Source organism: Salvelinus alpinus, chromosome 9 (assembly GCF_045679555.1).
Source record: "Salvelinus alpinus chromosome 9, SLU_Salpinus.1, whole genome shotgun sequence".
Taxonomy (NCBI): Eukaryota; Metazoa; Chordata; class Actinopteri; order Salmoniformes; family Salmonidae; genus Salvelinus; species Salvelinus alpinus.
Window position 1 is genome coordinate 83,121,250 of NC_092094.1, and position 13,730 is coordinate 83,134,979.

Genomic DNA, 13,730 nt, shown 5'->3' on the forward strand with positions numbered 1-13,730 from the left:
TAGGACACAGAACGCGTCTCCTTCCTGAGTGGTATGACGGCTGCGTGGTCCCATGGTGTTTATACTTGCGTACTATTGTTTGTACAGATGAACGTGGTACCTTCAGGCGTTTGGAAATTGCTCCCAAGGATGAACCAGACATGTGGAGGTCAACAATTTTTTTTCTGAGGTCTTGGCTGATTTCTTTTGATTTTCCCATGATGTCAAGCAAAGAGGCACTGAGTCTGAAGGTAGGCCTTGAAATACATCCACAGGTACACCTCCAATTGACTCAAATGATGTCAATTAGTCTATCAGAAGCTTCTAAAGCCATGACATCATTTTCTGGAACTTTCCAAGCTGTTTAAAAGGCACAGTCAACTTAGTGTATGTAAACTTCTGACCCACTGGAATTGTGATACAGTGAATTATTGTAACGATTCTCGTCTGGTGAAGGAGAAGAGGACCAAAATGCAGCGTGGTAAGTGTTCGTCATAATTTAATTGAAAACTACACAAAATAACAACGAGGAGAAAACGAAACAGTTCTGCAAGGTGAACAGACACTACACAGAAAATAAACACCCACAACCAAAATGGGGAAAACAGGCTACCTAAGTATGATTCTCAATCAGAGACAACGATCGACAGCTGCCTCTGATTGAGAACCATACCAGGCCAAACACAGAAATATAACAACATAGAAAAAGGAACATACCCGCCCCAACTCACACCCTGACCAACCTAACACAAAGACATAAAAAAGGAACTAAGGTCAGAACGTGACAATTATAAGTGAAATAATCTGTCTGTAAACAATTGTTGGAAAAATTACTTGTGTCATCCACAAAGTAGTCCTAACCGACTTGCCAAAACTATAGTTTGTTAACAAGAAATTTGTGGAGTGGTTGAAAAACGAGTTTTAATGACTCCAACCTAAGTGTATGTAAACTTCCGACTTCAACTGCACATATAGATTGACTAAGTGAATTGGAGTGAAACTGTTGTAGTGAAATCATTGGGCAGTTTGGTTCCTGGGGGTCTGTCTGTCCAACAGGCCCACACTCCCACTGCTCACAGCTAAATGATTATGCATGAGGTACATTGTGCGGTCAAATAAATCCGTTGTTAAGTTTAAAGAGACCAGAAACGGTCTGTTCTCATCTACATTAGCAGGGTTAATACAATGGGCTCTCCTACTGTTCTGACTCCTCATTTGGCGCTACAGGAAAGTGTAAATGAATGGAAATACTCAAGTAGAATATACAGACCGAGGGGAGCAATCATTGTAAAAAGGCACAATAGAGCGATAAAAAGATTAGTTACAGGTTTAATAGTTTCATAATGTATCACGCCATTTAGGAAATCAAAAGACATTCTATAAAGCCTTGACAAACATCAAAATTCTTGTATAATATAGTTATTCTTATGATTATACACTACACAGTTTAACAAGACTCAGTGATTCATACAGTCATTGTGTGTTAGTTGGTGTGGGAGAGTCTGTCTGGAAGAAATCCATATTGCTGCCCTTCTGGTGACATGACCGCAGGCCTGGTTGTTAGCACCATATAACCATATACAGCATAATAGGAAAGTATTCAAACCCCTTCCCTTTTTCCACATTTTGTTACGTTATTATTCCTTATTCTTAAATGAATTAAAATGTTGTTTTCCCCCTCGTCAATCTACACACAATAGCCCAATGACAAAGCGAAAACATGTTTTTAGAATAAAATAAAATAAAGAAATATCTTATTTACGTAGATATTCAGACCCTTTGCTATGAGACTCGAAATTGAGCACAGGTGCATCCTGTTTACATTGATCATCCTTCAGAAGTTTCTACAACTTGGAGTCCACCTGTGGTAAATTCAATTGATTGGATATGATTTAGAAAGGCACATACCTGTCTATATAAGGTCCCAAGGTTGACAGTGCAGGTCAGAACAAAGAACAAGCCATGAGGTCGAAGGAATTGTCCGTAGAGCTCCGAGACAGGATTGTGTCGAGGGACAGGTCTAGGGAAGGGTACCAAAATAGTTATGCAGCATTGAAGGTCCCCAAGAACACAGTGGCCTCCATCATTCTTAAATGGAAGACGTTTGGAACCACCAAGACTCTTCCTAGAGCTGTCCGCCCGGTAAAACTGAGCAATCGGGGAGAAGGGCCTTGGTCAGGGAGGTGACCAAGAACCCGATGGTCACTCTGACAGAGCTCCAGAGTTCCTCTGTGGATATGGAAGAACTTTCCATTAGGACAACCATCTCTGCAGCACTCAGGCCTTTATTGTAGAGCGGCCAGACGGAAGCCACGCCTCAGTAAAAGACACATGCCATGATTGGAGTTTGCCAAGAGGCACCTAAAGGACTCTCAGACCATGAGAAACAAGATTCTCTGGTCTGATGATTGAACTCTTTGGCCTGAATGCCAAGCGTCACGTCTGGAGGAAACCTGGCACCATTCCTACGGTGAAGCATGGTGGTGGCAGCATCATGCTGTGGGGATGTTTTTCAGCTGCAGGGACTGGGAGACTAGTCAGGATCGAGGGAAAGATGAAAGGACCAAAGTACAGAGAGATCTTTGATGAAAACCTGCTCCAGAGCACTCCGAACCTCAGACTGGGGCGAAGGTTCACCTTCCAACAGGACAACGACACTAAGCACACAGCCAAGACAACGCAGAAGAGGCTTCGGGACAAGTCTCTGAATGTCCTTAGGTGGTCCAGCCAGAGCCTGGACTTGAACCCGAGCGAACATCTGACCTGAAAATAGCTGTGCAGCAACGTTCCCCATCCAACCTGACAGAGCTTGAGAGGATGTGCAGAGAAGAATAGGATAAACTCCCCAAATACAGGTGTGCCAAACTTGTAGCGTCATACCCAAGAAGACTCAAGGCTGTAATTGCTGCCAAAGGTGCTTCAATAAAGTACTGAGTAAAGGGTCTGCATACTTGTGTTTATTTTTTTTATATATAAATATGGAAAAAAAATCTAAAAACCTGTTTTTGCTTTGTCATTATGGGGTATTGTATGAGATTGATGAGGTAAAACATGTATTTCATCCATTTTAGTATAAGGCAGTAACGTAATCAAATGTGGAAAAAGTCAAGGGGTCTGAATACTTTCTGAATGCACAGTAAATATACACATTTCTATATTTGTCACACCCAACATACAGTATGTGTTAATACTCTATGGTGAACACATAGTGGTGGCTTTGTCCAACTGGCTAAAGCTGGTGGTGTATGCATCTCTAAGCAACTCTGACAGGATATAGTCAGAGAGACGGGGGGTGCTGTCCGGCAGGCTCTCCGTATCAGAGTTGTCCCTGGGTGATGTGTCCCTTGTCCCCAGACCATGTCCCCAGCTCTGTGATATCTCATACTCCTCCAACAGAGTCATCAGCTGCTCCTCCAGTAGTATTGGTTTGTCAAACTAGAAAAAGAGAGGGCAAGAGAGAGAGATAGAGACAGTGACAAAGACAGAGAGACAAAATACTATACTGAACAAGAAACACTGAAGGTGTCTAAGATCACTTCCCAGCAGTATTCCTACTGTAGTCATTGTTCAGTAGGCCGATGATTTGGTTCCGATAAACTCTGATGAAAATGCTCTACCATTGATAGCAGTGGTATTTCAAGATGATTAATGAACCTGCCACAGACGTCCCTGTGCTTGGTGGGACTGCGTCCCACAAAATAGTTGGACAGCCCAACTAAACAAATTTCCAGTTGCCTAAAACACTTCTAGTTGGACGAGAGGTTGTTTTTCTACAGATAAGTAAGGGTCTTCACAGAGCCTTTTGGAAATGCAGGGAGTTCAAGGAGATAGCCAATGCACAGAAATGGCTTACACAAATGACAGAAATCAAATGTCAACTCTTTGGCAACTTCTGTATTATCAAGGCTCTTTTCTTTAACTTAACAATGAGGATTCATTTTCAAAGTGGGGTAAGTTGAGCAAAAGGGGAAAGTTGAGGCAACCTTGTTTCTAGGAAACCATCTTTAAAAATGCATAATTTGACCAAATATTTAGGAAGAGGTCATAATTTTCTGTGAAGGAAGAAAGCACATGGAAAAAGTGGTAAGCAAGTAAGGTCCCAAAAACTGATTTTCACCAGGTCGAATGAATGTATTGTGTTCGACGTATCATACGCATGTACAGTTGAAGTCGGAAGTTTACACTTAGGTTGGAGTCATTAAAACTCGCTTTTCAACCACTCCACACATTTCTTGTTAACAAACTATAGTTCTGAACATCTACTTTGTGCATGACACAAGTAATTTTTCCAACAATTGTTTACAGACAGATTATTTCACTTATAATTCACTGTATCACAATTCCAGTAGGTCAGAAGTTTACATACACTAAGTTGACTGTGCCTTTAAACCGCTTGGAAAATTCCAGAAAATTATGTCATGGCATTAGAAGCGTCTGATAGGCTAATTGACATCATTTGAGTCAATTGGAGGTGTACCTGTGGATGTATTTCAAGGCCTACCTTCAAACTCAGTGCCTCTTTGCTTGACATCATGGGAAAATCAAAAGAAATCAGCCAAGACCTCAAAAAAGAAATTGTAGACCTCCACATGTCTGGTTCATCCTTGGGAGCAATTTCCAAACCCCTGAAGGTACCACATTCATCTGTACAAACAATAGTACGCAAGTATAAACACCGTCATACCGCTCAGGAAAGAGACGCGTTCTGTCTCCTAGAGATGAACGTACTCTGGTGCGATAAGTGCAAATTAATCCCAGAACAACAGAAAGGACCTTGTGAAGATGCTGGAGGAAACAGGTACAAAAGTATCTATATCCACAGTAAAACGAGTCCTATATCGACATAACCTGAAAGGCCGCTCAGCAAGGAAGAAGCCTCTGCTCCAAAACCGTCATAAAAAAGCCAGACTACGGTTTGCAACTGCACATGGGGACAAAGATCATACTTTTTGGAGAAATGTCCTCTGGTCTGATGAAACAAAAATAGAACTGTTTGGCCATAATGACCATCTTTATGTTTGGAGGAAAAAGGGGGAGGCTTGCAAGCCGAAGAACACCATCCCAACCGTGAAGCACGGGGGTGGCAGCATCATGTTGTGGGGGTGCTTTGCTGCAGGAGGGACTGGTGCACTTCACAAAATAGATGGCATCATGAGGTAGGACAATTATGTGGATATATTGAAGCAACATCTCAAGACATCAGTCAGGAAGTTAAAGCTTGGTCGCGATTGGGTCTTCCAAATGGACAATGACCCCAAGCATACTTTCAAAGTTGTGGCAAAATGGCTTAAGGACAACAAAGTCAAGGTATTGGAGTGGCCATCACAAAGCCCTGACCTTAATCCCATAGAAAATTTGTGGGCAGAACTGAAAAAGCTTGTGCGAGCAAGGAGTCCTACAAACCTGACTCATTTACAACAGCTCTGTCAGGAGGGATGGGCCAAAATTCACCCAACTTATTGTGGGAAGCTTGTGGAAGGCTACCGAAACGTTTAACCCAAGTCAAACAATTGAAACCAAATAACCCAAGTCAAACAATTAGTACCAAATACTAATTGAGTGTATGTAAACTTCTGACCCACTGGGAATGTGATGAAAGAAATAAAAGCTGAAATAAATAATAATCTCTACTAATATTTTGACATTTCACATTCTTAAAATAAAGTGGTGATCCTAACGGACCTAAGACAGGGAATTTTTACTAGGATTAAATGTCAGGAATTGTGAAAAACTGTTTAAATGTATTTGGCTAAGGTGTATGTAAACTTCCGACTTCAACTGTACAGCTTGTGAATTGTTTGCATTATTCAAGAGTGTAATATGGTTTGGCTGCATTATTCAATATGTGATATGTTTTGGAAGAAAAGTTTTTGTCATTGTCGAACAGTTTGTGCTTATTGGCAATTCGCTACTGGGATATTTACGTTCAATTTGAGGTGCGGACCAAAAATGACACATTTCCAGCCACAACGATAGGTAAGGCAAGAATGTAATGCGAATTGAAAAGTAGAATTCTCTTTTGCTACCCCGCTCCTTAAACTCTCCTTGATATCTCGTAATGGGAACACGGCCTAATCGCTCATCAATGTCCCTTCTCTTTCCAGCCTTTGAAACTCACCAGCCCCTCATGACCCAGTTGCTTGCTAGATGTCTCTCCCTCAGCTTACCTGTGTATGTTGAAAGTCCTCTAAAATGTATTATAAACCAGGCGGTTAGAGTCCTGAATGCTCATTGGCTAAAAGCGTGGTATATCAGACTTTATAAACTGGGTGTTTCGAGTCCTGAATGCTGATTGGCTGACAGCCGTGGTATATCGTATACCACAGGTATGACAAAACATTTATTTTTAATTGCGTTGGTAACCAGTTGATAATAGCAATAAGGCACCTCAGGGGTTTGTGGTATATAGCCAATATACCATGGCCAAGGGCTGTATCCAGGCACTCCGTGTTTTGCTTTGTGCTTAAGAACAGCCCTTAGGATGTGGTATATTTGCCATATACCATACCTTTTCGTGCCTTAATGCTTAAGTATACCACGGGTATGACAAAAAATTACTATTTACTGATCCAATTACGTTGGTAACCAGTTTTTATAGCAATAAGGCACCTCAGGGGTTTGTGGTATATGGCCAACTCCGCATTGCGTCGTGCATAAGAACAGCCCTTAGCTGTGGTATATTGGCCATGTACCACACCTCCTCAGGCCTTATTGCTTAAATGACACCCTTTAGGCTAGTGGTATTCAAACTTTTTCAGCCAGAACCCCATTTGTTTTTTCACTAGAAATTCTGCCCACCCCACATCTAATGACACAACCTTACAAATCGCCAAATTAAAATTTTCACACCAACAAATAACCTTAAATTCCTTACATTTGAATCTCTCAGATAAAAATTAAGAGAACCAATAAATACATTTACTCAATAAAATATGATTCAAATTATCTTTCTCAAAACGTTTGTATATTGTCCCATAAAATAATCTGTACTCTTCATTTTTTTATTTGGCAACACCACTGCAATTCCCCCACGAGCCCAACTTTCAATACTACTGCTTTAGGCCATTACAGGGTGGGCGGTATTACTAATTTACGACCCCTGCAATTACCCGCACAGCATATCGTCTTTCCCTGCTGACAACGGCCAGAGGTGTACACTCCACGGACACATTCCTGCCCTACCCCATGCATTAAGCACCCCATGCTGCTCCGCCGCTTAACTGTGGACTTGACCTTCAACCCTAGCATGGCCAGGGGGCCCTAAGGAACCCCCTGCACTGAGGGGAGAAGACGCATGGGGCATGTCCTTGGCCCTGGCTTAGGGCCTCTTGATGGTGTGTACAGAATGGTGATAACACTAACCACTAAGTAAAACATTACACACTTAACCTTTCTCTCAACCTGTCTAAACTATAATTTTTTGACTGGTGTGTTTGACTCACACACTAAAAGATAAGGGCCATGAGGTAACGACAGTGACTAGAAATACATGTGCTGGACTGTAAATGAGCCATTACTTCAACTTGAAACCACTGTCATTAAAACACATCGCCATCGGTCAATTACAAGCATGTCAGCATTTGAGTGCTGATGGATGAGGCAATACAACACACTCCATGGTCAGCCTGCAGTAATGGGTACCTCTGGCTCTAGGCTTACCAATACCATGTGCGTTGGACATGGGAAGCACATGTGAGCTTCCCCTATGGAGAGAGAGAAGCCTTAATGGCTATAACAAAGCACTCTGATCAGACGGAGCGGCTGACCCTAGATGCCCCTCTGCAGTGCGTGCCGGGGGTGTTGCTGGGTGACTGATGTATGTTCCCCTGTCCGTCACTGCCCAGTCTCTTTGCCAAGTCTGTACCCAGTCTGTCTCTGCCCAGTGTGTCTCTACCCAGTCTGTCTCTGCCCAGTCTGCTCTCCACAGCACCCACTCGTTAAGGCCTGTGCTGCAGCCGGGGCTTCTGGGATGCTGTCCAGCAGCCCAGAGACCACATTCCAGCAAACAGAGAAAGTGCTGCGTTGACAGGAAAGTGAGGGACCCTATCCAAAAGAAATGAAAAGTGACTTGTTTCAATGAGGTGCTGTGTTTTGGGACTGTACTCTCTCACAGGGTTATCATTGAGTGTGGAATGAGGCCGTCAGGCCTGCTTGGGCACTTGTAATGCAGAGCAACGCGATCAAACGCTGGTGCCGTTGGGAAAAGGACAGCCTGGAGAATGCATGTCTTTGTGAGACAATCCGTTTGAACGCTCTGGGAAACATTTATGGCACAGTATTATGTATGTTGACCAGGCTGTTACAGCTGCAATGCAACTTTGTTGCCTTACAGAAAGCCCTGGTCGGTTTAAAACTTGTACTTAAGGCGGGCAAGACTAAATATATGTTGTTTTCTAATTTCTCACAAACATGTTTCAGATGAACTACATCTTTATTCATTAGATGGTTCTCCCATCAATCGGGTTCACGCCTAGAAATATCTGGGCATTTGGATTGATAAAGACAATGTTCACAAAAAACATATGGATAAGCTAGTTAAAAATCCAAGATTTGAAGGGGGCTTAAAAAAAAAAATAGATATTGTCCCCTCTCCCTAAATAGCAGGAAGCAGATTTTACAGTCAACTTTCCTGCCAGTTCTTGACTATGGTGACACCATGTACCAGAATACAACAGCCACTACTCTTAAACCTTTCGATGGCGTCTACCATAGCACCTTTCTCTTTATCACAGGTGACAGTTTTAATAATTACCACTACATCTTGTATCAAAAGGTTTGTTTAACTCTTGAGTTTCCTCTGGTCTCGACCAATTTAGGTAAATCCCCCTTTAGTTTTATTGCCCTCCATTTTTGGAATAACCTACAAAATTCCTTACATCATGATTCCCTGGTGCCGCTAGAGCAGTTTAGGACTCTGGTGTTGAGTGAGGATTGTAGTTGTTTTGATTGATTGTAATGGTTTCTTTGCTGACATTTTGTTGAGGTTGTGCCTTGTTATTTGTACTCTTCTTGTTTTTTTTTGTAATGCAGATGTTTCTTCCTGTTTGTAAAAAACTGGGCTCAATTGGGCTACCCTGAATAAATAAAAGTTAATAATACATGTTTGCTTTTGACCAACTCTGAGCCAGTCAGGAAGTCGGCAGTTGCGGACCCGTTGTGGTCAGCTTCCTCACAGCGATACAACCTCCACACGGACATGTGAAATATAAGGCAGAGGTGCCAGATTCCTTGATCTAATTTCTGACTGAAGCTGCCTATGGCACAATGAACACAAAGCATGAATTACAACTTTCTGATCAATTTGTAAGTAACACTATGGAAAGGAAATGGCCAAATTCTGATAGTGTATGGGCTATAAAGACATCAACTACAAAGAACAAAAATTATTCTACATAAATGTGATGCTGCCGAGGATCAACTAAATTCTAGAGAAGGGAAGACTTGGAGGTCTGAAGGATTAGAACGAGACAAGGTGTACCACCTCAAGCTGAACCTCGGCAAGACGGAGCTGCTCTTCCTCCCGGGGAAGGACTGCCCGTTCCATGATCTCGCCATCACGGTTGACAACTCCATTGTGTCCTCCTCCCAGAGTGCTAAGAACCTTGGCGTGATCCTGGACAACACCCTGTCGTTCTCAACTAACATCAAGGCGGTGACCCGTTCCCGTAGGTTCATGCTCTACAACATTCGCAGAGTACGACCCTGCCTCACGCAGGAAGCGGCGCAGGTCCTAATCCAGGCACTTGTCATCTCCCGTCTGGATTACTGCAACTCGCTGTTGGCTGGGCTCCCTGCCTGTGCCATTAAACCCCTACAACTCATCCAGAACGCCGCAGCCCGTCTGGTGTTCAACTTTCCCAAGTTCTCTCACGTCACCCCGCTCCTCCGCTCTCTCCACTGGCTTCCAGTTGAAGCTCGCATCCGCTACAAGACCATGGTGCTTGCCTACGGAGCTGTGAGGGGAACGGCACCTCCGTACCTTCAGGCTCTGATCAGGCCCTACACCCAAACAAGGGCACTGCGTTCATCCACCTCTGGCCTGCTCGCCTCCCTACCTCTGAGGAAGTACAGTTCCCGCTCAGCCCAGTCAAAACTGTTCGCTGCTCTGGCACCCCAATGGTGGAACAAACTCCCTCACGACGCCAGGTCAGCGGAGTCAATCACCACCTTCCGGAGACACCTGAAACCCCACCTCTTTAAGGAATACCTAGGATAGGATAAAGTAATCCTTCTAACCCCCCCGCCCCCTTAAAAGAGTTAGATGCACTATTGTAAAGTGGTTGTTCCACTGGATATCATAAGGTGAATGCACCAATTTGTAAGTCGCTCTGGATAAGAGCGTCTGCTAAATGACTTAAATGTGTATTGATCCAAGCCAAATGCCTGGCGGTTGTTACAGAATCCTAATGAGGCTGGGCCAGACAGAGAGACGGACAGACCGACCGACATCTCTCCATTCCCAAACCAGAAACCGTGGTTTGATGGCAGCATTCGCGTGAAACTGAAAGCGCGAACCACTGCTTTTAACCAGGGCAAGGTGACCGGAAACATGACCAAATACAAACAGTGTAGCTATTCCCTCCGCAAGGCAATCAAACAAGCTAAGTGCCAGTATAGAGACAAAGTAGAGTCGCAATTCAACAGCTCAGACACAAGAGGTATGTGGCACGGTCTACAGTCAATCACGGATTACAAAAAGAAAACCAGCCCCGTCGCGGACCAGGATGTCTTGCTCCCAGACAGACTAAATAACTTTTTTGCTCGCTTTGAGGACCATACATTTAAACGTGTTAACCCTCGCAAGGCTGCAGGCCCAGACGGCATTCCCAGCCGCGTCCTCAAAGCATGCGCAGACCAGCTGGCTGGTGTGTTTACGGACATATTCAATCAATCCTTATCCCAGTCTGCTGTTCCCACAAGCTTCAAGAGGGCCACCATTGTTCCTGTTCCCAAGAAAGCTAAGGTAACTGAGCTAAACGACTACCGCCCCGTAGCACTCACTTCCGTCATCATGAAGTGCTTTGAGAGACTAGTCAAGGACCATATCACCTCCACCCTACCTGACACCCTAGACCCACTCCAATTTGCTTACCGACCCAATAGGTCCACAGACGACGCAATCGCAACCACACTGCACACTGCCCTAACCCATCTGGACAAGAGGAATACCTATGTGAGAATGCTGTTCATCGACTACAGCTCAGCATTTAACACCATAGTACCCTCCAAACTCATCATCAAGCTCGAGACCCTGGGTCTCGACCCCGCCCTGTGCAACTGGGTCCTGGACTTCCTGGACCTGGGTAGGTAACAACATCTCCACCCCGCTGATCCTCAACACTGGGGCCCCACAAGGGTGCGTTCTGAGCCCTCTCCTGTACTCCCTGTTCACCCACGACTGCGTGGCCATGCACGCCTCCAACTCAATCATCAAGTTTGCGGACGACACTACAGTGGTAGGCTTGATTACCAACAACGACGAGACGGCCTACAGGGAGGAGGTGAGGGCCCTCGGAGTGTGGTGTCAGTAAAATAACCTCACACTCAACGTCAACAAAACAAAGGAGATGATTGTGGACTTCAGGAAACAGCAGAGGGAGCACCCCCCTATCCACATCGACGGGACAGTAGTGGAGAAGGTGGAAAGTTTTAAGTTCCTCGGTGTACACATCACAGACAAACTGAATTGGTCCACCCACACAGACAGCGTTGTGAAGAAGGCGCAGCAGTGCCTCTTCAACCTCAGGAGGCTGAAGGAATTCGGCTTGTCACCAAAAGCACTCACAAACTTCTACAGATGCACAATCGAGAGCATCCTGTCGGGCTGTATCACCGCCTGGTACGGCAACTGCCCCGCCCACAACCGTAAGGCTCTCCAGAGGGTAGTGAGGTCTGCACAACGCATCACCGGGGGCAAACTACCTGCCCTCCAGGACACCTACACCACCCGATGTCACAGGAAGGCCATAAAGATCATCAAGGACAACAACCACCCGAGCCACTGCCTGTTCACCCCGCTATCATCCAGAAGGCGAGGTCAGTACAGGTGCATCAAAGCAGGGACCGAGAGACTGAAAAACAGCTTCTATCTCAAGGCCATCAGACTGTTAAACAGCCACCACTAACATTTAGTGGCCGCTGCCAACATACTGACTCAACTCCAGCCACTTTAATAATGGGAACTGATGGAAATTATGTAAAAATGTATCACCAGCCACTTTAAACAATGCCACTTAATATAATGTTTACATACCCTACATTACTCATCTCATATGTATATGTATATACTGTACTCTATACCATCTACTGCATCTTGCCTATGCCGTTCTGTACCATCACTCATTCATATATCTTTATGTACATATTATTTATCCCTTTACACTTGTGTGTGTGTATAAGGTAGTAGTTGTGGAATTGTTAGGTTAGATTACTTGTTGGTTATTACTGCATTGTCGGAACTAGAAGCACAAGCATTTCGCTACACTCGCATTAACATCTGCTAACCATGTGTATGTGACAAATAAAATTTGATGTTCCCCACTCTGGTTGCACCACATGCACACCAGACAGACCCATATGGTTAATTTTAGACAGTCAAATATTCTAAACCTTTCAGAATTCATATAACAAAATCCATATAACACCAGCTGAACCTTGGCCATGCATATATTACACTTGCAGGGTAAATGAGGGAAGTGGTAAGTTTGTTTATTGTCAAATTTGAATTGCGGGTAAGAGGAGACCCTGGATTCAGATGATTAGTGACTGCCTCTGCTAATGATATAGGCATTATGATATCTATTTCTATCTCATTAAACATTGTCACAGTGAAATACCATCCGCAACTCTTTTTCTCACACTTTACAAAGCTCTACCTTACAGGGCTAGTTGATACACTGTAAAATCAGTCATCCCCATGTACTTGTATTGTATAGCATTGTAACTCAAAGATCATTGGACAAACAGGACAAATATAAGCACCCACCAATGTGTCATCCGCCATCCAGGTAAGTCAAATTCTTCCTTGAGTTCAAGTTTTTCAAACAAACAACAACGTCAGCTGTCAACAGATCATAGCTTCCCCTTCACACAGGTGGCCCACTGGAGTTGCATGTATCAACACCCTCAAACTCTCCAGCCACCCCCTACCTCCAACCTCACCTAGCCCAGGCCAGCCCACCCCATCCCGGACTACATCACCTCGGAGGGCTCACTGTTGAGATCCTGTACACGCAGGGTTCGGTGCTAGCTTCCCACATTGTGGTCTGCTCAAGTTACAAGGTCACAGGCTTCAGTCACAAACCTTCACTTTTTTTTCTTCAGCCAAAGTAACCTGTGGCCAATGCTACTCTAATAAAGGGAGGGATGTGTGACTCGCTAAAATTAAATGAGGACAAATACTTTACTCAATAAGTTCCCTCCCATATAATTATATGGTCACTCCCACTAAGGCCAACTTAGCCTGAGGATGAGGTTAGGTCTGGGAAATCCTAGCGGATAGCGTTGGGCCAGTAAACGAAAGGTCAACTGGTTAAAATCAAATCAACAAAAAAATTGTCACATGCGCCGAATACAACAGGTGTAGTAGACCTTACAGTGAAATGTTTATTTACAAGCCCTTAACCAACAATGCAGTTTTAAGAAAATACCTAAAAAGAAAAAAAATACAAATAATAATAAAGTAAGAGATAAGAAAAACAAATAATTAAAGAGCAGCAGTAAATAACAATAGCGGGGCTATATACAGGGGG

General features: G+C 43.9%; 1 protein-coding gene across 2 annotated transcripts in view; it reads right to left on the bottom strand.

Annotated features, from left to right (window-relative positions):
• Positions 1-1,290: 1,290 nt before the first annotated feature.
• fsip1 (fibrous sheath interacting protein 1) overlaps positions 1,291-13,730 on the bottom strand; it is a 52,584-nt gene continuing 40,144 nt past the window's right edge. For both annotated transcript variants that reach the window (XM_071327463.1, XM_071327462.1), the window contains exon 11: positions 1,291-3,414. In XM_071327463.1, the coding sequence (XP_071183564.1) occupies positions 3,172-3,414 (243 nt within the window). In that variant the 3' untranslated portion in view covers positions 1,291-3,171. The remainder of the gene's footprint in view (positions 3,415-13,730) is intronic.